This window comes from Lathamus discolor, chromosome 9 (genome assembly GCF_037157495.1).
Source record: "Lathamus discolor isolate bLatDis1 chromosome 9, bLatDis1.hap1, whole genome shotgun sequence".
Classification (NCBI taxonomy): Eukaryota; Metazoa; Chordata; class Aves; order Psittaciformes; family Psittacidae; genus Lathamus; species Lathamus discolor.
In genome coordinates, this window is record NC_088892.1 from 21,132,870 (window position 1) to 21,159,484 (window position 26,615).

The following is a 26,615-nucleotide window of genomic DNA, read 5'->3' on the forward strand; positions in this document are numbered from 1 at the left end:
AAAGGCTTTCGCTCTTTGTTTGAAAGCAATAGCACCTGGGTGAAGTGACGGCAGCACAGCTGAGGCACAGGGAATAGCAGCAGCAGCTTCAGAAGCCCCTGTCCATCCTACAGGCATGGGTTCAAGTGACCTCCCCGTCCTCCTGCTTGCCAATGTACAGCCAAAGTCACAACCAAGTTGCTTACCACCAATATAAAACTCCGAAACCATAAACAGATCAAACCAAAGGGATCTGTGTCCAAGTAGTGAAGGTTTAACAAGAAAGAAGCCAGGTCAGGTGGAGTTGTGCACTTTTATTTGAACAAAACCCAGTGTTGGTGCCTTTGATAAAGTCTACATGACACTAAATGCATGTACATTTGTAAGAAGATACCTATTTGTAAAGAAGGTGCAGGAGAATATGTACAATCATACTTAAGTTAAAAAAAATTCACATTTTACATAGATTTAACTTGACAGTCCTATGCATTCATGGGATATAAATGAGTAACCAAAAAAGGTAACAAAGATAACCCAGATCACAAGGAATTTCAGCCGGAGGACTGTATAATGCACTCGAACCAGAATTTTTGGGTGTCCTAAATCCAATTTGGGACGTCATTTGTTTGAATTCTTAGAATTAACATGTTCAAGGAGTATACTGATGTAAACAGGGTTCCAGTGGTGCCATTTCCTTCCATAAAAATCCCTATTTGATGCTGTAGGCCGCTCTTCAGCATTTACAAATCAGAGTAATTATGCAGGATGCTTTCCAATACATGGTAAAATTATCAGAGGGAGATGTGTTCAAAAGCCACTTGAAGCTTCTCAGTCCACTTTCACAACGCTGTAAATCTTACTTACAAACCAGAAGCAGGCAAAGAATCCAATAGTCCCTAAAATGAGAAAGGGAAATGGTTAGTGCATCTTAGAGTTTGCTCACAGAGAAACCCAACAAGTAGTTCCCAGCAGGACAGAGTACAGCACTGTAATCCAGCTCACGAGCCAGAGAACAGCACTTGTTAAACTTCACACCACACGTTCATCCCTAGGCTAAGTTATTGATTTGGATCTGAGGGGGTTCAGTCTGGAGAAGGCTCAGGGGGGACCTGATGGCTCCCTACAAGTGCCTGACAGGAGGATGGAGCCAGGAGGGGCTGGGCTCTGCTCCCAAGGAGCAAAGGATGGGACAAGAGGAACCGGCCTCAAGCTGCCCCAGGGCAGGTTCAGATGGAGCTGAGGAACAATTCCTGCCCCAGAGGGTGCTCAGGCATTGGAACAGGCTGCCCAGGGCAGGGCTGCAGGCACCGGCCCTGCAAGTGCTCACACCCTGTGGAGACGAGGCCTCAGTGCCATAGGGCAGTGGTGGCCTTGGCAGCGCTGGGAATGGTTGGACTGGATTAGTCCAAAAGGCTTTTCCAACCTGGTTGATTCTATGCTCCTATGACTTTTAGGACCAGAGGCTGCTTGACGTACATTTCAACCATTGAATGTGATGCTGCTGTCACCACTAGCAAGCACACAAGTGCCATTTAGGAAACAGACTTTTATAGGCACACAAAGTCAATCCCTACCTGGGTTTTCAGGTCTACAGCCTAAATAGTTCACAGCCACTTATGTGTATTTTCATAAAATAACCCACTTTGAGCCTTTTACAGCCTTGAAAGCAACATTTTTCCCAACTGTTTAACAGAGGAGATCTATTTTTGTCCTGTTATTGTGTTCTAGAATAGCAGATAGATATTTAAGGTATAACTAACACCAGAATGAGATTTGCCACCATTTTCTAAGCATGCCATAACTTAATATGGGAACACACTCTAACCCCACCGTACTATCCTCCAGTCCTTGTCACTCTGAATCTTCCTGATACAAGTGTTCTACAAAACGCGGCCTCATAGCAGAACCTGAAGACTTCACACAGAGAGGATGCATTTGATCCATAAACAGATTTTCACAGGTTTCAGTGGCATTGATTTTCAACTTCCCTCCTAAAAAAGTCTGATTTAGCATCCTTTTTAACATCCTTTTTTAATTTTTAATCAGGAATTTTGTCAATGTACTGGAACTACAAAAAGACTATGGGTTCTAACGCAAGCGGTAAGTGGCAGTGTTTGTCAGACACCAGATTTGAACCATGAACTTCGAAGCTCAGGAGGGAAAGGCTACACTCATCACCAGGATACAGCCTTATGCAGTCAGTACAATCCATGCCCCATCCCTGGCAGTGTTCAAGGCCAGGCTGGATGCTGCTTGGATCAACCTGCTCCAGTGGAAGGTGTCCCTGCCCATAACAGGGGCTTGGAACTGCAGGAGCCTTAGGGTTCCTTCCAACCCAAACCAGCCTAGGATTCTGTGATTTTCTGGTCAGCAGAGACTCCTTCTGTTGTTACCTCCACATCAATAGCGAGGGCTTACCAGTATTACCATTTCTTCTTCCCTCCCATGAATGAATGTATCCTACAGATTCCAGATGTTTCTGGTTCATAAAGCTATCCACTTCAAAAGGAACATGGACCTAAGGCCCCCACTGTCAAAAGTACCTCACCTGAATAGTACACAAGATTCTCAAAGATCAGACTGGACACTGATACCTCCACTGGCTTTTGATCTTTGTCCGCCAGTTCATACACTGTTGAATAACCTGGTCTGCAATATACATACCACCACTCAGCAACAGTTCTCTTATACACAGAGATCTTGAACACAGAGAGTAGATCTTAACCACAGAGAACTCACATCTAGCTGGGTAAGGGAAAGTTATTAATAACTGTTTTAAATTCGACATTAAAAGCAAGGATTACTGCACAGAATGCCAAAATACATTAAGCAGAGTGTTCTGCTCTCCTTGTTTCTTGTAGCTTTATTGTTTAATGACGAAAAAAGAATTCCAAGCACGAACAGATTGTAAGAAAGCAAATAGAAAAGCACTCTTCACTTGGCTGATACTTCTTATGTACCTTAAAAGCTCTCTGTATCATACTGCTTTCAATCACTGCACAGTGGTAGGTGCTTCAGAATCTTGGATTCTAAACACAATCTACCCAGAAGATCAAAACTCAATTTTGAAAATGGCATTAACTCACAAGTGAAAATGATGTTCAAAAATAGAGGTCACAGTAAAGCAACATCCTTTGACTATATTCAGCATTGTCTCCCGGCATAAACCGCATGTAATCATATAGCTATCCCCCATTCAACTACACGTCTTATTTCCTGAAAGATTAGCTGCACTTTGTGATGGAAATAAAACTGTCTGCTTCGGGTGTGCACATTAGTTGTTAGATTTCACCACACAGATGATATTATTGTCACTGCTAGCATTCACTTCCCATTTACTTATTCGTTATGATTCCTTTTGTCATGACCACACAATACACTGCCACAAAGGATGTATTAACAGTCCCCTTCCTATCTGTATGTCAGTTGCTGAGACCTAATAGGCAAGAATGAGGAAAACCAAAATACCTAGTGCTAAGTTAAGTGGCACAGAACCAGGTCCCATTTGGGGAACATACATACAGAAGAATGTTATTAACACCAACAGCGTGTAAAGTTATATTAGCAAACTCCCTCACACCATGAACTTGTGAAGGACTGAACCCTTATTTTGCAAAGACAGTGCTACTAAGGATTATTTGACAAAACAAAGCTAGATGTCATCTGCTCAAGTCCCCTGTCCAGAATAGCTCACATTCTATGGAATTACAGAATGGTTTAGGTACAAAAGGACCAGTTCCAACCCCCCACTATGGGCAGGAACACCTTCCACTGGAGCAGCTTGCTCCAAGCCCCGTCCAACCTGGCCTTGAACACTGCCAGGGATGGAGCATTTACCACTTCTCTGGGCACCCTGCGCCAGCGCCTCAGCACCCTCATAGTAAAGAGCTTCTTCCTTATCTCCAACCTGAACTTCCCCTGTTTCAGCTTGAACCCATCACCCTTTGGTCCTATCACTACAGTCCCTGATGAAGAGTCCCTCTCCAGCATCCTTGCAGCCCCCTTCAGACACTGGAAGCTGCTCTGAAGTCTCCATGCAGCTTCTCTCCTCCAGGCTGAACAGCCCCAATGGTCTCAGCCTGTCTCCATAGGGGAGGTACTTCAGCCCCCGATCATCCTCGTGGCCTCCTCTGGACTTGCTCCAACAGCTCCATGTCCTTCCTGTGCTGTTAAGGACACCAGAACTGCATGCAAGACTCCAAGTGGGGTCTCATGAGAGCCAAGCAGAGGGGCAAGATCACCTCCTTCAACCTACTGCTCACACTTCTTCAACCACCCAAAAATCAATCTTCAAACTAAACATGGAAATTTATCACAGCATTTTACATTGGCAAGGATTTACTACACACTCCGTATACCTCCTACGCCCATTGCCTTTCTCATGACAAGCTATTCTATTAAAGGGTGACCATGTAGTAGCTTTCTTCATGGAGCAGAAATGCAGCACAGCCCTCACTACTGTGGTTCTCTTAAAACAATAAGACACTGCAAAAACAACAGCAGCCCAGTTTCTTCTTGTACTTTTGGGGCCTCCACATCAAGAACTCCAGGAGCAGCAGCACATCTGAAGCTTTTAATGCCATTCCAGCAGCTGCCATGCCAATTGCAATTATCCTTTTATATATGAAAGGGATATTTTTAATTCTCCCAATTTGCATCTTGTAAGTGAAATTGAAATTGGCAGGATAGCAACTAACCTATGCTAAACCCCAGGCACACATTAACATATTGTTTCAGTTTAAAAGGAATTAAAACAGTTTAGACTACAGTTTGGTGCTTCTTTAAATACACGTATGTTACGGAGGACATCTGGAGGTTGTGCGTTTCACCAGGATTTAAGTAAAGGTTTAAATGGCAATATACTAATTTCCGTGTTTCATAGAATCATAGAAACATGGAATAGTTAGGGCTGGAAAAGACCTTAAGATCATCTAGTTCCAACCCCCCTGCCATGGGCAGGGATACAGTTAAAAACTATAGTTAAATCCTCCTCCCTTTCTATCTCCACTTCTATACAGAACTTCTTGGTTCTACTTTCTTTAGAAGCCACAGGTCTAAATAACAAAACGATAGCAGAAATCCAGCAGGAAGAGCCTGTTAATATTATTAAATATAATTGCTCAAACACAGTAATTTCCTTCAGTGTTTTACTATGAACACTGCTTTATTTTGTCATATCAACCAGCATTAAAGGCAATAAGGATGAAAGAGGTTCTTCTCATTGTTAAACTGACAAACTTGAAGTCTGATGCTAAGACTTACTTTCAATGCTTATTTTAGCCACTCTTTCTTGACTGCATTGAGGAAGCCAAGTGATGCATTTCATAAGCCAACATAAAGTATTTAGAATAGGTTTCAATAATCAGGCAGGTGATGTTAAAAAGTAACAATACAAATTATCATGCACAGAGAGATCCTCTATCACAAATCTTAGGAATGAATGTAAAGGTTGGTTTTTTGAAAAATCCATTGTATAACTGGGCTTGTTCAGCCTGAAGAAGGCTCCTGAGAGAACTTGGAGCAGCTCCAGCGCCTAAAGGGGCTGCAGGAAACCTGGAGAGGGGCTTGGGACAAGGGCCTGTAGGGACAGGCCAAGGGGAATGGCTTGAACCTGCCCGAGGGGAGACTGAGATGAGCTCTTAGGCAGAAGCTCTTCCCTAGGAGGGTGCTGAGGCTCTGGCACAGGGTGCCCAGAGAAGCTGTGGCTGCCCCATGCCTGGCAGTGCTCAAGGCCAGGTTGGATGGGGCTTGGAGCAAGCTGCTCCAGTGGAAGGGGTCCTTGCCCATGAGGCAGCAGTGGGAACTGGATGAGCTTTGAGGTCCCTTCCAACACAAACCAGTCTGGGATTCTGTGACTTTCTCTAGTTCTGCCACTGCATTACTTCATGATACTAAAGACAGCGATAAATAAAAGATGTGACTTCATGTGTTAAAACTATATTCACAACAGCAGCAGTATAATGAACACCAACATAAAACGCTCCTGGCTATTTTTAAAGGCCAGTACCCTTCAAAGAGCTTCTAATTTCATCTAACACATGGTAAAACTGGCACAGATTTCTCATCAAATCAACCTCAAAATTATAGTTTGAGTCAAGTGATTATGAACATTAGAGTCATTCTGTAGAAAACACTTAGTCTGCATGAGTAACATCAGAGAAGTTGGACTGCTATTAGTAGCCATATTTCAAGTAACTTCCTACACAGTTAAGGCACATTCCTGTCATTAGGAAGTGGTGCTTAATGAGCAGGTAAGACCACCTCTAATAGCATCACAACTCCATTGTCAACAGCCACGTTTTGCTCAGCACCAACCTGCTTCACTTGCTAATAATGAAAGCTGAAAGCATCTTTTATTCTCCATATGCAATTATCTCTATCTATACAACTTCTAGAACCACAGTTGAAATCCAGACTCAAGTTAAAACACCTGATATCAAAGTGAACAAGAACAGCACTTTGAAAATGTAATGGTTTGAACTCAATGCTAATAGAATATGCAAGAAAAGAAAATTAATTATACTATAAGTAAATGTAATTTTAAGTTAGGGGAAAAAAATACCTTAAATCTCTTATTGTGATGTGTGAATCACAAACCATAAAAGCAACACAGCCTAAAGTGCATTTGATGTTTCAGATAGAGTTTCTCATTGTAAAAATGGACCATCCCCCCATTCATTTCCGTTTGAAAACGGTACTTACCTGTGAAAAGGAAAAAGATCAGGACCATGATCATTGTGTAACCAAAGTATAAAATAGTGCTGGCAGTTCCTGTTATCTGGAGTTTCGAGAAGAAGTAATGAACTGCATAGATGAAGAGATAAACTGCTGTAAAGCTGCTTGTCAAGAATGAGCGCCACCACCAGTGATAATCCTGAAAGAACCAGACCATTCAGTAAGAGACAACACATAAAAACCAGGTTAAAAACAAACATTGTCTCATGAAATACATTTAATTCTTCAAAATTTGCCTCAAAAAAAGAAGGATTCCAACACAGCACAGATACTTCTTGCTTTCTCCAAGTCAGCTCTATCACTTCCACTATGAACATGAAATCATCCTAAGATCAAGGCTGCTGATTCTTGTTTATCTGCTGCAAAGGGTGAATTTGGAAGCAAAAGGTGCATTCCAGAAGCATGTCAAAGGCTGACAATCCAATCCAATCACATATGGACTGTATATGGGAATATATGGGTATTCCTATATACAGCACACCACAGTGTATGGGAATACCTCAACTATTTCTACTATCTTCTACCTCAAAATGTTACCTACATCAAAACTGTACTTTTTACCTCTGCACACAGATGGAAGTAGCATAGCAAAACTGTAGCTTCTGAACATGTGATAAGGAGGATTATAAAAACAAGGAAGAGGAATCCAAACATGTAATACATCTGATGAGACCTGAAATAAGAACAAAACCAAGAGTCATTTCAGGTTGAAGTCTTGAGCTATTTTACAGTGCCACTGCAGGTGCTGAGGTAACCAAAACAGAAACCCCAAACCCCACACCACTGAGATAACTTTGTCTTTACCACTATCAGCTGATGCCTGAGTTGTGCTCCGAGTTGTGCCCTGTAAATATCCATTCATTTAAGCTGGCAGAAATAAACCCACTGCTCTACAGAGCAGTGCTCAAAGTGTTCTGTTTGCTTCTCCTGAAATTAGTGTCTATGAGCTTTCCTACAGAACAGTTATGGATAATTTCCTCTAGAGATGTTGATCACTTCAGATCTCTTTCTTGGGAGGACTTTAACTTCTCACTCTTGCATCACCTGTACCCTTCCTCAGCTACAGTAGGTGCTTCCTTCCTCCTACTGCAGCTAAGTCTTATCAGATGTCTCTGCATCTCCTCATTACATCCAACAGGATGCTCCTCCATTCCCAGTCTATCCCCAGACTAAGTCTGACCAAACCCAAAAGCACTCAGGAAAATAAATGCAATGGGAACATATTTGGCTACTTTTAATCTGATGTCTTTCAGGTAAGAGAAGTAACCAACTTTACTGAGTGATGGTGACAATTACTGCAGCATAACATTTGACAGAAGGGTATCAGTTGCACATTCCCTCATTGCTTCCCTTTTCTGGGATAAATAATGAAAATTACCTTTTCCAGCACAGCCATATTAGATGGTTTCTACCTTTGTTGAGCACTCACATGAAAGGCTAACGTATCTAACAGGTTTGATTTAAGAACTAATGTAGAAACCTGCTCTGTAAGAAATCTCAACATAAACAGAGGACACCTTAACCTGGCACTTTCAGGTTAGTATTTTTCACTGAACCACATTCCATGTTTGCCCTGTGGAAGTTATGACAGACTGCACTGGTTTAACTCTCCATGCACTTGCTTAAGTAGGTTTTGACTAGATTTAGGAGTGGTGTTTGCATGTCTTTGTTTTACAGATCATGGAATCCCAAATTCTTGACCTGATTTTGATTTAACAGCTGAAACCGCTCCATGTTAGTTTTATAAATCATAACACACACAAAGGATTAGGATCCACCTAATCACAACAGCATGAAACCACATTGGTACTATTCAGAGCCAGAAAGAGGAAACAAGAAAATAGGACTTGAACTTCATACTTTGCAGCTGTCAATGAGAAGTAGTTTTATAAGTTCTGAGCACAGGGATAAATATGCAGATGCTGGAATTCCACACAAGTCTGCAAGAAGATAAACTGACAAATTGGTTTATTCCTTATATTAACTGGTTTGGGATGTTCAAGCTCACTGTGTGTTTATTATTAAACCAGCATAAACTAGAACAACAACAGTAAACAGAGTGATACTCACCAAATGCTATTCAGAATGAAAAACAGTTGAATGAAAATACAACCAAAGGGCAAGATCCCCCCCATGATGATACCAGGCAAGGGCTTTGTGAAGAAGGACTGCTCTGGAATTTGGCGAGGAATCTGGTTTGTACGTACTGGATGCTCAATAGGCTTTAGGAGAAATGAATGTAATTAAAAGAAAAGTTGTTAAATCATAAATCAGATTACTTTTCCCCAATATCTGCATCTGAAGATTTGACAATCAGCTGATTTTCTTTGCTAAGCCATCACAAGTTACCTAATAAAATAAGCTACAAACTTGGTACCATCATTAGGAATAAACACATATGCCCCATCCCTGGCAGTGTTCAAGGCCAGTTTGGATGGGATTTGAAGCAACCTGCTCTAGTGGAAGGTGTCCCTGCCTGTGGCAGCGGATTGGAACTGGGCGAGTTTAAGGTCCCTTTCAACACAAACCAACCTGGGATTCTATGATTACAAGCATAAACCCAAGTTATAGTTGTAATATCGAGAAAGCGAAACATCGTTTTACAACCATAGTGCCACAGACATTTCAATCCAAACAGATCTTACATGCTTGAGGATCTAATGATTCAACTCCAGAGGACAAGTGCATTTCAAATCTGTGCTCAAAGAGCCCTACCTTCTCTTTGAAGCCAAAATATGCACCAACAAAAGTCAGTGGGACTGAGATTCCAAACCACATTGCTAGGATAGCAACCAAAGTGCCGAAAGGGATGGCAGCTGAGGATCCTTTCACCCACAGGATGAGGTTCATGATGAAGAAATCAGCAAAGACAATGCTGAAAAATATATCACAAAAAGATGGTAAAATATTTGGGAAGGAATAGATATCCGTTAGCATTAAAAACCATAAAGCAGTAACGAGTCTGCATCAGAACAACATAGCTTCTTACAACCTTTCATTCCTTAACAGTCCTTGTTACTTTGATGTAAAAATGCTTCCAATGCAAGTATCTACAGTAAAACCACTATTTCAATACAGACTCTGCACATAAAACCATAAGTAACAGAAATATTCCATTATAAGAATGCATACAAAGAATGCAAAAATAGACAATAAAGAAACAACCCTCTATCTGAATCACCTTTCCCATTACTGCCAGTCATATAATTCCTTTACTGAGGTCCTTCAGAGTTAGTAAATGCCCTCTGAAACAACACAACGATGGCAAAATCTCTTATTTAGGAAGCCACATGTCACTCTCACAACAAACATACTCCCTGCTGCAGCATCTGTCACAGCAACACAGGAGCAGAAGGGTGGATTAAAGCAAGAATATCTGTATTAATACCTCATGAAGTCACACAGTTAAGCAGCCCATACCTTTGCCAAACTCAAAGACTGTAGCAGTCATGACATGTCTCCAGCCCTGTTCTTCCCTCCCCAGTTGAGTGCATCTGCCTCATGTTCTAAACATTGTGGGAAACCACTAGAAAACAACTCTGAGATGTAAAATGATTTCAACCATCCCATCCCAAACAAAGCAGGAGGTACTGTAAAGGAACAGTTTTACTTTTTCCACAGAAAAAACTGCTTGCCACTGTTCATGGATTTGGAGATGCAGCACAGAGAATTCAGTTCAGGAAGGGCCTCTTGCCTGGGCTTTTGCTGAAAAGGTGTTCCCGAGGCACAGTTTAAACTGCTCTGAAGCGAACATACATCCTCCAATGTATTTAAAAACAAAGGAGGGAGGATTAGAGCTCTGTCTAAGGAGAGAGAACAGGTTTCTTTTGCCCTAGGAGAGGCCTTACACTCACCCAAACTGGCTGGGGCAATGGTTAAACAAGCACACCCAAGCGACCCCTGGTGTAAGCGTCTTGTGGAACAAAATATAACAAATCAAAGCCAGTTTAAAGACTTGCTAATCTTTATAATGTGCCCAAGCTCCTAACACAGACCCCAGTTACCCCCCCCAAATTTAGAAGTACTGCAAACATGAGCTGCCATCAGTCTCCTGGGACTCGAATGGCCTTGGGCTGTTTATGATATTATGCAAATTCACTAAAGTAACATAACATAATCAAGACATCTGTTCCTACTGCACCATCCCCAATCATTTTCCTTCCTCTGTGCAACTTCATTTCTTTGGGAATGTAAATGATCAGCATGGTATTTCTGCCACTGAAATATTTTCTTTGCTCTCTTGATAACATCTAAATGACAGCAGGGAGACCGCAGCACATTTGGTTTAGAAGTAAGATTTCCTCATAGAAACACTACACTCGGTTGTTATCACACACTTTTCACTTGATAAAATCCTACTTGACTCAAAACCAAGTCATGTTTTATTCATTTGAGGGGGGAGAAATACTTTAACAAATGATTTATAATCTTTGGCTCAACTTTTGCCAAGGGCACTTGTCAAGGGAGAGCTTCATGTACCCAAAGTTGCACCTAAGAAATACAGAAGACTTGAAGAAATTGGTTTCTGCTCCCTTTCTTCACTGACTTAATTCACACGGAAGGTCTTGAGAGCTATGAGAAGATGAAAAATAGAGGCACTACTCTTCCCAAGCATGACAGTATTTGCCATAGTGTGATACACACTACAGCCATATCAGAAACACTACCTACTTTTATATAAGATTATATCCAATTGAAGAGAATCTCTGCATCATTCTCACCCAGGAGCAAGGGAAACATCTGCTGTTTAGTATAGCACTATATAGCTATAAGACATTTAAGTTATATTTCCTGTGTTCTTTTTAATAATACGGGTACAAGAAAACACTGATACTATAATTAAGGTAATAGAGGTTCTGCCTAAAAGGCTGTCTCCCTATTTACAGAAAAGCACTACAGACACTACAAAGTTACCAAGAAACCACAAAGTGGCCATACCTATTCCCAGTTAGGACAAGATTATCTGGAACATTTCAAGTGCTGAGGTACATAACTGGAACTGGCCCACCACTGTGCCTAATGCTCTGCTGCAGTGATTCTCACAGGCTGTGATGCTGCCTTGTGAGGGAGGCCCATCATTCCTCCCAGCCCTGGACACCAAACAAGATGCTAAGAAGCTCTGTCGTAGAGTTCTAGGCTCCAACTCTTCAGAATTCATTTCTCTTTACATTCAAAGATAGGCAACATTCAAAAGGAACAACTTGGAGAACAATAAGGCAAAACGGCACACGAACAGGACAGTTCACTTTTCTCCCCATTCCTTCCCACCTCACATTCCTCTACACTTAAGAATAAAAGAACAAGGGCAAACAATACTAACCCAGGGCAGAGCAGAGCTGTAAGCAAAACGTTTGTCTTCCACTTCTCACCTCTAAATGCTGAAGAAAAGATAAAAACAAGTTCAAGTTCAAGGCTTTTTGCCACTGTTTTGCAGTAGGGCAGTAAGAAGCAGGTTTGTTGTCCGAGACACCAGCTCCAGTGTGAGGTTTACATTAAACCCAGCAACTCTGAATTTACCCTGCTGTGTCACACTGAACAAACGTGTACTTACTTTTGTACATTCTAGCAGACACATAACCAGCTGGAGTTCCCAGTAAGACCCACAACACAACTGCACAGGTCATCAAAGCACCACGGTTGGCAGGAGAAAGAAAACCAAGGCAAGCTAGGACTAAAGAGACAAAGGATTTAGTCATCTGTGGATGGGTAGCAAAACTCCTCTGTAACACATTACTGTAAAGGTTTATCCCTATCACTACCCAATATTTAAATGAGCATAAGCTCTCATATACCCCCATCCCACGGCCATAGCCCTGGGTGACATGACCTAGCATGAGGCATCCCTGCCCATGGCAGCGGGTTGGAAATGGATGATCTTCCGGTCCTTTCCAACCCAAACCATTATGAGATTCTCTATGACATATTGTATAGACAGCATACAATAAAACACCAACTTGTGACAGTCTCCATCACCACATATATATAACAGGCTCTCAATCTCAGTGTTGTGTCAGTATTGTTCCACTGGTGTGCATTCTTGCTCTTATTCCTGCATGGCTGCAGACTGTTGTGACACAAGTATTAGATAGAAAGTGTTCTGAGAACAAAACAAAGCTTTGATTTTATGTCTTTGAACTTGCATTACTGGACCTTTGGATAAATTACAACACAACAAACCCCTTTTACAAACCAAAACCAAACTTGTAACAAGGAAGCTTCATTTCTGCATCATGAAGAATGAGAACGAGCCCAGATAGCATGTTTGGAATTACACTGCTTACAGCAGCATTACTGAAGCTACCTAGATTGCTGCTATGAAACTATATTAATATTTTACTAAAGGAAGGAATTAATTTCCAAAAGAAGGCTTCTATCACCTAATAATATTGCATCTTTCTTATACTATAACATGACAAACACATCACTTAATAGTTACTCACATAAGGTAATAAATGTCATAATGAAGATCTGAGTTCCTTGGCCCAAGAAGACAGACAGTAACATCCCCTTCCTTGGAGGTCTAAACACATCTCCATGGACCAGCTTCCAGCCAAATTCCTCTTGGGCATCTTCCTGTATAAAATCAGCAATGTCTTTAGCAAAGACGCATAAAGCTGTAGTGAATTAACATGATGCAAAATCCATATTTAAAGTCTGATTAAATTCCAGTTTAGATCTAAAGACAGACTAATTGCATCTGATTCATCACTCTTTCATTTTTATGACCCCCTAATGGTTCAGTGAAAGAAAAAGGCAGGCTTTATCAAGAAAATCCTCATCTCTTAAAGCAAGGAGAAACAAAATGTAATTAGCCAAGCCATATAACATCATTCTAAATCTAAACTAAAACAAAGCATTCCATTTAACTTGGATTATAGCATTTCAAGCTAGTTCAAGCATTTGTCTTTTCTTGCCTCTTCCAAAGCATATCAGTCTTAATGACAATACTGGGAAAGAATTAAAAGGCCTCTGTACTCCAGAAGAAAGTTTGCTCCCCACAATCACAGGGGCAAGTACCAATACTCTTTGTCGCAGTGCCAGAGGTGAATGGATGGATCAGGGAAGGAATCCTCAGTCCAGCAGCTCTAAGGAACCACTAACAACAGAACTTTTCAACCAAGTCAAACACTTCCCTTCACAAAACCAACCAAACACACACGACCACAAAGAACCAACCCCTCAAGAAGGTCACTCTCTTCCTCACAAAGTTAAGAGATACAGGTTTCATTCAACAAGTATTGAGGTTAGTTTAATGGACTGCTTACCACTAGGAGTACAGCACACAAAAAAACAGGGCTAGAAAGAATACAGACCCAAGCGGTGAATGACACAGAGCATCTTAATTTGCTTGTATTTTCTGGCCAGATATTACTCTCAGAAGTCCGATTACTAACACAAAACCTAAAAACTATTAAACAGAAGATAGGACAAAGAAACTCAAACCCCAACTACCTCTGCCTGCAAAGAAAATGCTACCAGATCTCAAGGTATAATTCCAACACATCAGTGCTTTTCCAGTAAGGAAAGGTTTGTTTGGTTAAAGCAGCACAAAGACCAGACTTTCCTTTAAGTCTGCGAACTAATTGTGATGATGATGATAAAGTTCTGAGGTAAGACAGAAGGTAGTTGTAACTAAGGAATGAAAGAATTTAAAGGTTACCATCTGAAGTAAATCCTTACCTGTTTTCAACATGATGAACACCAAGCAGAAATAAATGCTTAGTACTTTAGTTCCTGACACAACAAGGAAGCTACGCTTTACAGTCACAGCAAAATAGCTAAGGCAAAGCCAAAAAGCTACTTTTGAATCTTGGCCAACATGCTAAAAATTACTCTAAATCTTAAAAGGAATTAATAAATCTGCATCTTAGCCATTAATTTAGCCTGGTTCTCAAAATATTCTAACAAAGACTAAGTCACCTGCACTCAGTCATGATCAAAGAGACTCAAAACGTTTTACCACTCACTCTTCAAAATGCATTGACACGAATTCTCTTCAGGTATCTTCTCTTAGTCATAAGATCCTCAAAGCAACTCCATGACTTCCAAACACTTAATTAATGCAAGTCTCACCACATCTACATCATACTAAAAGCCAGTTGGTATCAGCTGAACATGAAATGTGCATACCAAGACCACCGGCTCTGGCTTGCACATCGATCACCAGCTTTCCCTACGTGTGAGATACTAAGTTGCTCCCCTGCAGCTTCTTCAGCCCAGGTCCTCTTTTGTACCACTAATTCACACCTATGACATATAAAACAGCTCCTTGAACTGTAACAGATCTTGAAGTCCCACAAACTGGCAGGAAAACAAAGCATGGCTTTTTGGAAGTCACACCTATTCCTTCTGTTATCCATCAAAACTAACCAAGCTCCTACATGTCTTCCTCCTTATCACATTAAGAATGGCCAACTAATAAGGACAAGACAGTATAAGATATTGGACATAATTTAATTGAGAGATCAAACAGGAGCTTCTCAAAAGCCATCAGTTAAAGGATGTGAAAAATTCTTCCCCTTTAAATTAGGGTCTGCATTTGCATTAACAAAAGATATTAAATATCAAAACCAAAGAAGAATAAAAGTACTTTCAGATGTTAGTTTCAATATGAAACATTTTTGTGCATTTTAAAGTATTCCTTTATCCAGATAGCAACAACAATGAAAATTCAAACCTTTGTAGTATCTGACATTATTTCTCCTCTATGGCTCGCAGATACCACTTTTACCAATGAGGAGGAATCATCTTTATTCAGCCTTTCACTCATCCACTGGTCAAGTCTTATTAACTCACAATCAGTTATATTCTTTTCCATTAAGGCAGCAAAGCCATTATAGGGACCAAAATCAAAACCCCATCATTCACACAACCCCCCAAGTAGTTCTAACACAGCTAGTGAGCAGAAGTCAGGTTGAAATGTTGCAGTTCATATATAATCTCCTAACAGGAGACAAAGACAACCATACACATCAAAAGAGGCACGAGCAGAAGGTTGAAGGAGGTGATCCTGCCCCTCTGCTCTGCTCTTGTGAGACCCCACTTGCAGCACTGTGTGCAGTTCTGGTGTCCTCAACATAGGAAGGACATAGAACTGTTGGAGCAAGTCCAGAGGAGGCCAACAAGGATGAGCAGGGGTTGGGGCACCTCCTATATGAAGACAGGCTAAGAACATTGGGGCTGTTCAGCCTGGAAACGAGAAACTGCATGGAGATCTCAAAGCAGCTTTCAGTAACTGAATGGGGCTGCAAGAATGCTGGAGAGGGACTCTTCATCAGGGACTGTAGTGATAGGACAAGGGGTGATGGGCTCAAACTGAAACAGGGGAAGTTCAGGTTAGATCTAAGGAAGAAGTTCTTTGGGTGGCGAAGCACTGGAACAGGTTGGTCAAAGTGGTAAATGCTCCATCCCTGGCAGTGTTCAAGGCCAGGCTGCACAGAGCCTTGGGCGATATGGTCTAGTAGTGGCAGGGGAGTTGGAACTGGATGATCTTAAGGTCCTTTTGAACCCAAACCGCTCTGGGATTCTATGATTTCACCACAATTTCTAGCCACAGGCAAAAGGCAACATCAATTTGTATCAGTCAGACTCTTTCCCATAACATCCAGCAAGACAACTACTGAGCCTCTCACTAATTTCACTCCATTATTTCCCGTTGGTTTAGGTTTTGATCCTTTTTTGCAATAATCAACTCATATACTGGGTTTGGTTTGGGGTTTTTCTTTGCTTTATAAAGTTGCAAAGCATCATACTTCCCATGAAATCTAGAGTACAAACTTCTCAAACATCGCAAGTGCTAGCACACTTGCTTTCTGGACAAGCTATACTACAAACTACTCTAAAGAAACACCTGGAACTGGAAAAGTGACAACACCTGAGCTTCCTAAAGCAGCTTCATTACAGAGAGGACAATACCTGTCTGCAGTAGTTTTAAGCCTGACCTCCCAAAAAGGCAAAAAGCACTTATCAAGTTTGATAGTTCAAACTATAAAACCTATTTTCAGGCAGAAAATATGCTAAAGGCAGTAGTAAGTCTTTAATTCTGTGCTACAGATGTCTCTGCAACACATACAGTGCAGGTCCTTTGCTAAGGCCATATAACATGACTTAAAATGGGCCTGCATTAACAAGGAATCTCACCTATCACTCAGGGATTGATGGGAGGGACCTCTGGAGCTCATCTTGTCCAACCTCCGTGCCCAAGCAGGGCCACCTAAAGCAGGTTACCCAGAACCATGTGCAGATGGGCTTTTGAACATCTCCAAGGTTGGAGATCCCATAAATAATACAGAAATAATACATTGGCTGCTTACGTGAGCATCATACCACCAGCTACATGTCCATACTGACTCCATAATGCAAGCACAGAGGAAATGGCCACATCTTGAACCAATGCCAGAACATTTTTTAGCATCTGCACTGTGTTTTGCTGCTGTTGGCATATGTGAAAGTACTTATGAAGTAAAGAGGCTTTCCTTGGTTGAGACTGTGGAACAAAGGGATTTACATTTCAAATACTTCCCAAAAGTTTCTGTGAGTCACTCCACATACTTCTAAACCCTGACGTCTGTCCTTGCATATTACAAGTTCATCGAATGATGCTACAAAAGAAAGACTGGCACATCTGCCCATATACTTCTGCTGTTCAGAAAGATGAAATAGCACTAAAGTTATTTTTAACCCCAGACATATTATCATATAGCAAATTCTTTGCAGCTCTACATCTCTTCAGATTGTATTGAAAACTCATTGATGGGCACATTTTTCTACGCCAGTCATGTCTATGTAAAAGCTGTACATCCTACTCACAGAAGAGTCAATCTGGTTGTATCTTGCAATGTCTTTATGAAGAGTCCTCAGAATGATCATAGCCACCATGCCAGATAGGAAGAGAACAATCACGAGGGAATTCATGATGCTGTAGATAAAGAAAGAATAAGTTTTCAATCCACTTATTAGGTTGAGACATGCTCTCCAATTCCTACCACAGAGGAACAGCCTCAGATAGTCAGATTGTACTTAAGTCATTCAGACCTGTCAGTATTTTCCCACTCAGAAGATAAACTGTTGAGTCATGTCCCTTTACCATTTCTTAGGAGCCAGAAGAAGAATAGTATTTCATGATATATTGTTATTTCTCAAGACTTACACCTTGCTTTTCTTTATTTTCCTCCTTACAGAGCTCAGAAATATTCTCCCTAGTGAACCACTACAGCTCTTACAGCAGACTTTGTCAAGCAGATTTTATATCTAGTGACCAATGAAATCTACATCATGCCATTTAATTTAATCAGATCAGCCTTTTCAAACACTCTGTATTGCAAAACATGAACATTTCAACTTAGATTATGTACTGGATATAATTTGCGTGGTGCAGAGGGCAATAAGTATGAGATTTTTCACATACATCTTTCACTCATTAAAAAGCCCTTCTTTTTACTGTATGCAGCTGCTGAGTACCAAACAGGCAGCACACACATGCATCTCTCACTTGGCAGTTAGAGAAAGCCAGACAGTAACAGTAAGAACACTGCAGAGCAGCAACATCTCTAAAGCTTTACAGATTGGAGATGCTGAAGTAAACTGATGGAAGCTGCTTTCCTTTTGGACACTAATGGTGCATTCCTTTGGTGAAATGCAATACTGCAGTTGCTCCCAAGAGATGGAACACTGATAAAAGCGACTTCAGATGAAAACAAGAAGGTTTTCTTGCCTGAAAACTAACAGACTTTGTTTTACCACAGCAGAAGTTATATAGCCCTGGAAGCACAAACAAGAAACCTTTGTGCTCCTCTGAAAGGTTATTCACTGAATAAATGCAAGTCTTACCTAAACCACTGGATGTTTGTATGTGGCATGGACTCCAAAATGTAGTCCCATCTGGAAGCCCACTTAATATTATTCTTTTCCTACAAAGAAATTAAATAGCAATTAATAGAAACAAGTTTGTTGCAGTCTGAGAAGGGATATGCACATCAAATCTCTTCCACAAGCCTTCCATTCAGCACAAATATCTAAGCTTGGTATCAACCCTGTTTGTTAGACCTCCTTCTTGCATTAATTCATCTCTTGAGCCTCTCAAAGAATAACCTGTTTACTGAAATCTCCTATCCACATGTTCTACCTTCAACTGAGGCTTCACTAAGCCTCATGTTTCCATGATTCAGTGTTTAGTTACCTTCAGCTCCCAAATGCAAGCTGAAAACAATCATGCCACCACAAGAAGATACTCCCAGCATAACACAGCTGAAGTTGAAACATCAGCTTCATTAAGTATACTCTATGTTTCTAGTTTTCCCTGGTATTTTTCTCTTATCACCTATAATGCATTTAGCACAGGCTTCCTCAGTCCCTGCCCCAATGCTGTCTGATCCAGACTATTTTCCACTCTGATTCCTCGTAGACAATTTTCATTTCCAGATATCCCTGTGAAGGATTTAAGAAGAAATCCTTCAGCAACTTTGACCTTCAAAAGATGCTTCCATTTTCTCCTACCTTCTCCCTTAAATCCTTCTTGCGGGAGCTGCACAAATTATGGTTCTTTCTGACCTCAAGCCTTGCTGCCTAGAGCATGTCCCATGGGATGCACGCCCGCTGTCCTGCTACCAAATTCTATCTCCTGAATGGCATGAAGTTCTGATGAACTTCTTCATTTATTTAAGAGCTGGTAAGTTTGTACAGTCTAAAAATGATCAGCAGTGATGATGTTTAAGGTCTCTTCAACCTAAACCATTCTATGACTCTAAATTGGCTGACATACTAGAAAAGGACCATATAACAATTATTCATTTTACTAGTTTATGTACTCAGGCTTAACAAAACTGATGTTCTCTTATTTAAAAAGACTTCTTACTGATAAATACTCTTCTTTTAAGCTATTTGGAGAATACTACTAAAAGGTAAACCATATCAGATATTATTTCAAATCAAGGCTAAGAGATAACAGAGAAAGAAGCAGTTTCGAGGAGCCTGGTGACAAAGATGTGCTGGAAGTGCCTGACCCACAGCAGCTAAGCTTTACCTGCTCTGTGCCTGAGGAAAAGGGAACACATAGCCTAGATGTGAAACACATCGCAGGAATAATCAAAGTTAAATTGCAACTTACTATCAAGATTTAAACACAAATGTTAATAGACAGGAGGCTCATTCACGTAGTAAGATTAGGATTGGGTGTCACAAGAGGAAAGTAACAGGATATAGAGTCTGCACCTCAGGGTTATTGGTTCAAATCAAATTTAATTTGGCAGAATGAAAGCTGTTACCATATAATGGCTGCTTGATGCCTATAGAAAACAAGCTGGTGGTCAAGTAATATTGCAAGATTGGTGTCTTACATCAGAAAAACAACCAGGCTTTTGGGACACACTGGAACCAAGGTGCCAAAGTTTGAAGTAGCTTGAATCAAATGATTCTCACCCCCACAGGAGGCTCACTTTCCAGGCTGGGGTAAAGACCCAGTTGGTAAGAAAGCCCAACTTCCTCCTAACAGAATGAGTTAAAGCATTAGAGTATTAAGTCTAAAAGATAAATGGCCACCTACTCCAAAAGTGAAAAAATACAAAATGAGACAAGACCTGCAACTTCATTAGAAGAGCTTTACCTTATGCTAAAGCCAACACTTAACACAGAAATGTCTACAAATATAATACAAACATCTCTTCTACATGAGATTCTCAGTACCCTGACTGAACACTGACAACATACAGCACACCTCAAGGAAGACAAGCCTTGCAGTTATTCAATCTATTACCCTTCTGTTAGTAACAAAACAGGGGGAGAAGTCTTTATTTATACATCCCAAATGTCAAAATACAATAACAGCAAAGTAACAGATTTGGGGCAAACTGCTTCACAAGACCCTCCTTACGGAATTTACACTGCTTTAACCCACTTACGGCTATTAGCAAATTATCCAGTTTTGATGTCATTCTTTTGAGGAATTACATATTCATGTAATAGATCCAATACTTACTTCAAATGTCACAGAGTAAGTGTAGATCAGATTCAGTTTGTTGTTGAACTCTCCGGGAATCTCCATAGGTGGACCTTCGCAACTTAAGTTGTTCTCATCTGTATGTTTGTAGCTAAGGGCGGGGGGGGAAGGAATAAAAAGTTAAATAAAATTGTATATGTTTTACAACATTCATTTTCATTAAATCTTTTCTAAGGTAATTCAAACAAGTACTACTTTAAAAGCCAAACAAATGGAGAGCTGTGTATGTTATTTTGCACCGGCTATTTAACCTCTTTGAGAACGTGCTGTTCAGTTCTTCTACCAACAAAAACTGAAGATGTTAAAATGTATTTTTATTCATGTTTGTAGCTTGAGATAACATTAGAATAAGTCACATACATAATTAGGTATCATTAGTTCAGAACTTCTGTAACAGTCTCAAAGCCACATCAGAACTGAACACTGCTTCTCACAAGCACTTGTAGTGAGAGCTAAGAACTCCAGAGAAAGCATCCTTTGGATCTCGGATCCCTATCCCACATTCAGTTACCACCTGTTCACACCTGAAGGCAGTTGCGGAAATCATAGGCAAAGCTGTTTGCTAAGCATGTGGGAGACAAGAACCACAGAGCTCTAAAGGGCATGAGATGAGGTTTCACCCTACCCGCTTTTCTGCCATGAATGAAGTCCTAGTCCTAACCTCCAATGCTGCGTGGCTAACTAGGCTGTGAAGTTTGGAGATCCTCACCTGGCAAGTCAGTAAGTTGAACACAAAAATCCCTCTTCTCTGCCACTTCCAAGACAGCTTAGAAATCCTCTGTCTTCCTCACTGACACTGAGGTTAAGTCCCTCACCAATAACGCAATCTCACAGCTTCTCACCTTCCCCTCAAGTTCTACAGGGAGAAGAGGGTTTATTTTGATGGATCTGGGGGTGTGTTTTTATACTGGAACAAAAAAATTACTGTGGGAACCTTTCCATTCCTATACAAGTGGTCTAATTTCACCTCTCATCAGTCTTGTGTACTCTGGAAAATACAGAACTCAGAACAACATTTTACATTCTAAAGTTCCAATAAGCAAACCCTTCTCTGCAGTACCTTAGAAATACTGCAGCTGTAGAAGCAAAGTCAAAAAACCCTTGAGGTTTGCTTGAATTCACTCCGGTAAACACTGGAAAATAGCTTCCCCCTCACACCCACTTGGGCAAGTTGTATTTACACCATTTAGATAAACAGTTCCACTTTATATGTGTTATTATATGTCAGCAACTAAGTCAAGCCCCAAACAAAAGCTTTCACGTAAGGCCTAGGGTGCTCCAGCGCCAAATACTGCCATCAGGAGACCTTCAAGGCTGAAGCAAGGCCTGAAGTGAAACACCGGGTCAGAGAAAAGACAAAATCAAGGTTATGTGCAACCCAACTGTGCCCTCTTGTGGTCTCTGTTACTGGTGGAAAGTCAAATCCTCAGTTCAGCCATTCAGGATGCAACTGATCACGTAGCACTAAAACCACACTATATCATTGCAACAGAAAAAACAAGGATACCTGAGTCATTTTGTACCATCCATGTCCCTATGAGCTGAGAAAACGTGGTAGTGTAACTTAAGAACATATTTAACCTATGCAGAAAAGTAGAAAAAGCTAAAAACATAACTTGAAATCTGATCAATGGGCCGTGGTTTTCAATATGGGTTAAGTATTAACTGTGCATGAACAGACAAGAAGCTGAATTAATCGCTTCAGTCTGACTTCTGAATTGTTGCATCTCCTCTCTGGTCAACACAGAAACAAAGGAGCTACTGTTGAAGAAAGTAAGTTAGTTTTCTTAGGAAATTAGTTCTTGTCTTCTGCTGTCCTGAATACTAGTATTAACTTGGTATTTCACCTGTATCTCAGTATCCAAACTAACACAGGTAAAAGCACACCTGTACAGATACTGTGCACTCATACAAAGCACATTTGAGAATCAATGCAGCAACAAGAAAAAAGGTGACATGGCAAACTTGTTACTCCATTAAAGGATGTCTTTTAAAAGAAAGTAGCACACACCCAGCTGTAAATCAATAGTCATAAGAAAGAACCTGACACAAGCAATAGAAGCTAAGAAGTCTGCACAAGCAGTTTTTCCATCAGGAAGGACTCTGGGAACATTTTAAAGGCAGAGTTAAATGACATTTATGAACCTGGAACTGGCCTTTGTAAATAGAGTTCCAGCCATGAGGTATACCGAAAGCTTTATCAGAAATCAGAATAACCAGTCCCTCAGAACTTACTAACACCAGGTATTGTGTCTAAGCTTTCAACTACTGGAAGGATTCTCTAGTACTAGAACTTGCTGTTTTAATGCACAATTACCTTTGTGGTCTCAGTCTTGCAGTCACCAGTCGTGCACCAGGCCAGTTTTCATCCTTCCCACTATGGTACATGATTGTTATGTCAACGTGGTTGAAGAGGTAGAAAGTATTCTTCTTGTTAAACTCTGACTACAAAATAGCATCGAGACATTGAGAAACTTCTCCAACAGGAGAGGGCGCAAGCACTCAAGAACTTTAAAATGAGTCTATTGTCCAAGGAAGGAGGAAGAAAGGAGGGGAAATACCTCAACATCCACTTCTTTTTAATATACCTCTAAAAATATGTCTTTTTTCTGTATTTTTGTGTGTTTAATTACACACATAAAAACCCACATAAAGGATCACATCTGTTTTACAAGTAAAATTTAAATGTGTTTGACATCATTTTTGTACTTTCCACAAAAAGCTGCCAAAACAAGTGCAAAGATCTATTTATTCTAGGTACAAGTAACTCAGATTCAGGTTGTAACTAGACGATCTTCAGGTCCTTTGCAACCCAAACCATTCTATGATTCTATGAACACTGAATTGGAACAGGTTACTCAAGATATAGACCATTTTCAATAGTCTATGGAGCCTGAGGAGTAACCGAGTTGGAAGGTGATTGCAGACAGAGTAAACTGAACATGGATGACTAATGCATCACTTCCAAGAAGCATCAGACCTGCTGAATACGAACTGCCTGCTCTGCATACAAGCACTAAGTCAAGTAGCAAAGCACAGTCACAGCAGAGAGCTCTCTCCTCCCTGCGGTGAGTGTGGTCCCTCACCCCAGAAGAGATAAAACTCTATCACTATTATCTGTAACTGTATTAGTTCACCATGGAGCTCCCAGGATAACTGACACATTTTAGACTGTTGTCAATAGAATTCTCTCTCTGTCATAGCTGTGTTTGTTATCTTCCAGCCAGCTGGGAAAACCCTGACACATTTAACTTGTCAACTGCGCTAGACCTAACTTTTGCAACTAGAACACAGTGCTCATTTCTAGGTCTTCACTAGAAAGCTTCTACCCAAAAATCAGTAAAAGACCCTGCATGCAAATACAACACGGACAAAGAATGGGTAAGTACAAGGATGGAGACACATGAAATTTCAGAACAAAACCTCAGTTTTTCTAAGGCTTTTAGACACCAACACGGTTGTTTTATAGCTTTATGTATATTGGTCAAAGAAAGACACTGTATACAGGAGCAGCATTCAGTTTTGTCAATGCCCACATTCTGAACATCAACCATGTTTACAAGGGTATCTGCTCGTTCTCAGGAAAGGAAAGCTTAAAAACACTGTGCATGGAATTATATCCACTATACTGACCAAAATGGTTCAAGCACTTACATTTATAACACAAGCATCTTTAACTCTACCATCTGGAGTAACAAAACATCCTATTGGAAATCCTGGATTACAGTATTTTTGTCCATCTTCCACATCATAGCACCACGTTACAGGCATGTTGTCAATAATCCTAGAGAGAGAGCAAAGAACACAGCCTTAGAATGGGATGCACTTTATTTCACATTGATATTTGAAATCATGTAATGCACATAGTTTTCAGTAGTGGCCACAAGATGCACAGCAGAGGACAACTGTCACATAGAAGGAAGAAAGCAACCTCTTAGAACATAAGTAACAATGTAAACAGCAACACACACCCCCAGCCTCAAGCACACAGCTCAGCTTACCAGTGATGCTGATAATTCAACTGCATTCCTTTCTTCAAAAAAGCCAGTTTGCTTTTATCAGCACTGTTTGCTGGGTCATATGATCTTGTACAAACTTTCTTACATGTTTCTTGCTTTTTAAAAGTGAACTGTTAAAAAAAAAAGCACACAAAAAGAGTAATTTCAGTTTTGCTTAAAAAAAAATCTTTTATTCTTTTCTGCCATGTAAAGCTGACTTTTTTAAAATACTTGGTTTCCTTGCTACAGAAGCTTCCAAAGACAGAATTTCTCATATAACATCTTTAATTTAAATGTCAAGATTTAGGTATATCTAGCACCAGCATCACAGAATGGTTTGGGTTGGAAAGGACCTTAAGGTCACCCAGTTCCAACCCCCTGCCATGGGCAGGGACACCTCACACTAGACCATGCTGCCCAAGGTTCTGTCCAACCTGGCCTTGAACACTTCCAGGGATGGAGCATTTACTATTTCTCAGGGCATCCTGTGCCAGGGCCTCAGCACCCTCACAGTGAGGAACATCTTCCTTATATCTAACTTAAACTTTCCCTGTTTAAGTTTAAACCCATCAGCCCTTGTTCTATCACTACAATCCCTGATGAAGATCCCCTTCACATTGCTAAAAATCTCTTCAACAGCCCAGATAAGCTACCTCCACATAAATCCTGAGGACTGGAATTTGAAAATCAGTAGAACATTTACTACTTTCTTCTTTTACCAGTTTGGTTTATTTTTGGTTACTTCATCATCTACTAAACCAGGCTTTTAACTACACCCTTTTTGAATGTTCCATGTTCATTTTAGCTGCGTTTCCCCATGGTGACTAGGCTGTTGAGACATGGCTGCCAAAAATGCAACAACTTGCCCAACAAAGCTCACCTAACACAAACATGCTCATGTTTGTACACCAAACTCCTACTGTAATCCAGTTAGGATTTACCTGGCAGTGAGCTAACACATTTAAACCATTAGTTTTATCAAGGCTTAACTGCTAACCAATAACAGCACTTTTTAATTACTGTAGTGTGCAGCCATTTCAAACAAGCAGTTGTTAAAAGGCTTAATCTATTCAACGGGTATCCAGCCCAAACGACCCATCATGCTTCGTATTTAAAAGCTTCTTGTGGCCAGCAGTCATAAAACATAAAATTACATTAGCTCAGAGTCAAACAAAACCACTTTTGTAGGAGCAGTTTACACAAGGGAGGAGGTGTCACCTCCATAACAGTCCTATAAAAAGATGTCACTAGGTCCCTAATGACTGAACAAGAGTAGACTCCAACTGTGCTGCCTTTTTTTGCTCACAGGGATTTGGATTATCTAGCAACCCTCGCACTCAAACACAGCCCAGTTTTCAGTTTCACCAGCAAATCTCAGCCTGGAAACTGCACTTGAACAGGATACAGCCTTTCAAGCATTAAGAGCCAGTGTCTGACCACACTTTACTGCTAATAATTTTCCCAAGTTAATTGTAAGGCTTTCCGGAGATGCTACATTAGGTCACTGCTAACCAAGGGCATGAGGCAGAAAAATATTACATACCTAATCTACAAAATACATCCACAGATTTACTTCAAATGGACCTCAAGTGGTATGCATCAACAATGACAAGTTTGGTTTTAGACAAGTTTTTGAGTGTGTAGAGCAGAGGAAAGCTGGAAACAAGCTCTAACTTGACTTCTCCATCCCACTCTGTAAGTTGCCCACCAGTACAATCGAATATATGAAAGCGTTCCCAAAATACCAGCTTACAGCCTCCAATATTAGACCTGAAAACCTCCTGATTTCAGATCACCTAACACACCATACACGCAGCTGCCAAAGAACTGCTTAAGTTACAGTTTCTGAACTTCCCTTCCACAGAGCAACAGGAAAGAAAAGCGATGACTGTCTCAGCTTCCTAACTTTC

The 26,615-nt window shown here is 40.6% G+C and overlaps 1 protein-coding gene across 1 annotated transcript in view; it reads right to left on the minus strand.

Annotated features, from left to right (window-relative positions):
* Positions 1–278: 278 nt before the first annotated feature.
* The window catches only part of LOC136019350 (transmembrane 9 superfamily member 2-like), a 28,699-nt gene continuing 2,362 nt past the window's right edge, over positions 279–26,615 (minus strand). The window contains exons 4-17 of the mRNA XM_065689469.1: positions 24,709–24,836; positions 24,362–24,491; positions 23,025–23,152; positions 20,687–20,798; positions 18,544–18,623; positions 17,524–17,632; positions 13,155–13,287; positions 12,266–12,385; positions 12,035–12,092; positions 9,430–9,589; positions 8,785–8,936; positions 7,276–7,387; positions 6,682–6,853; positions 279–875 (exon numbers count right to left, since the gene is read on the minus strand). Of these exons, the coding sequence (XP_065545541.1) occupies positions 808–875; positions 6,682–6,853; positions 7,276–7,387; positions 8,785–8,936; positions 9,430–9,589; positions 12,035–12,092; positions 12,266–12,385; positions 13,155–13,287; positions 17,524–17,632; positions 18,544–18,623; positions 20,687–20,798; positions 23,025–23,152; positions 24,362–24,491; positions 24,709–24,836 (1,662 nt within the window). The 3' untranslated portion in view covers positions 279–807. The remainder of the gene's footprint in view (positions 876–6,681; positions 6,854–7,275; positions 7,388–8,784; positions 8,937–9,429; positions 9,590–12,034; positions 12,093–12,265; positions 12,386–13,154; positions 13,288–17,523; positions 17,633–18,543; positions 18,624–20,686; positions 20,799–23,024; positions 23,153–24,361; positions 24,492–24,708; positions 24,837–26,615) is intronic.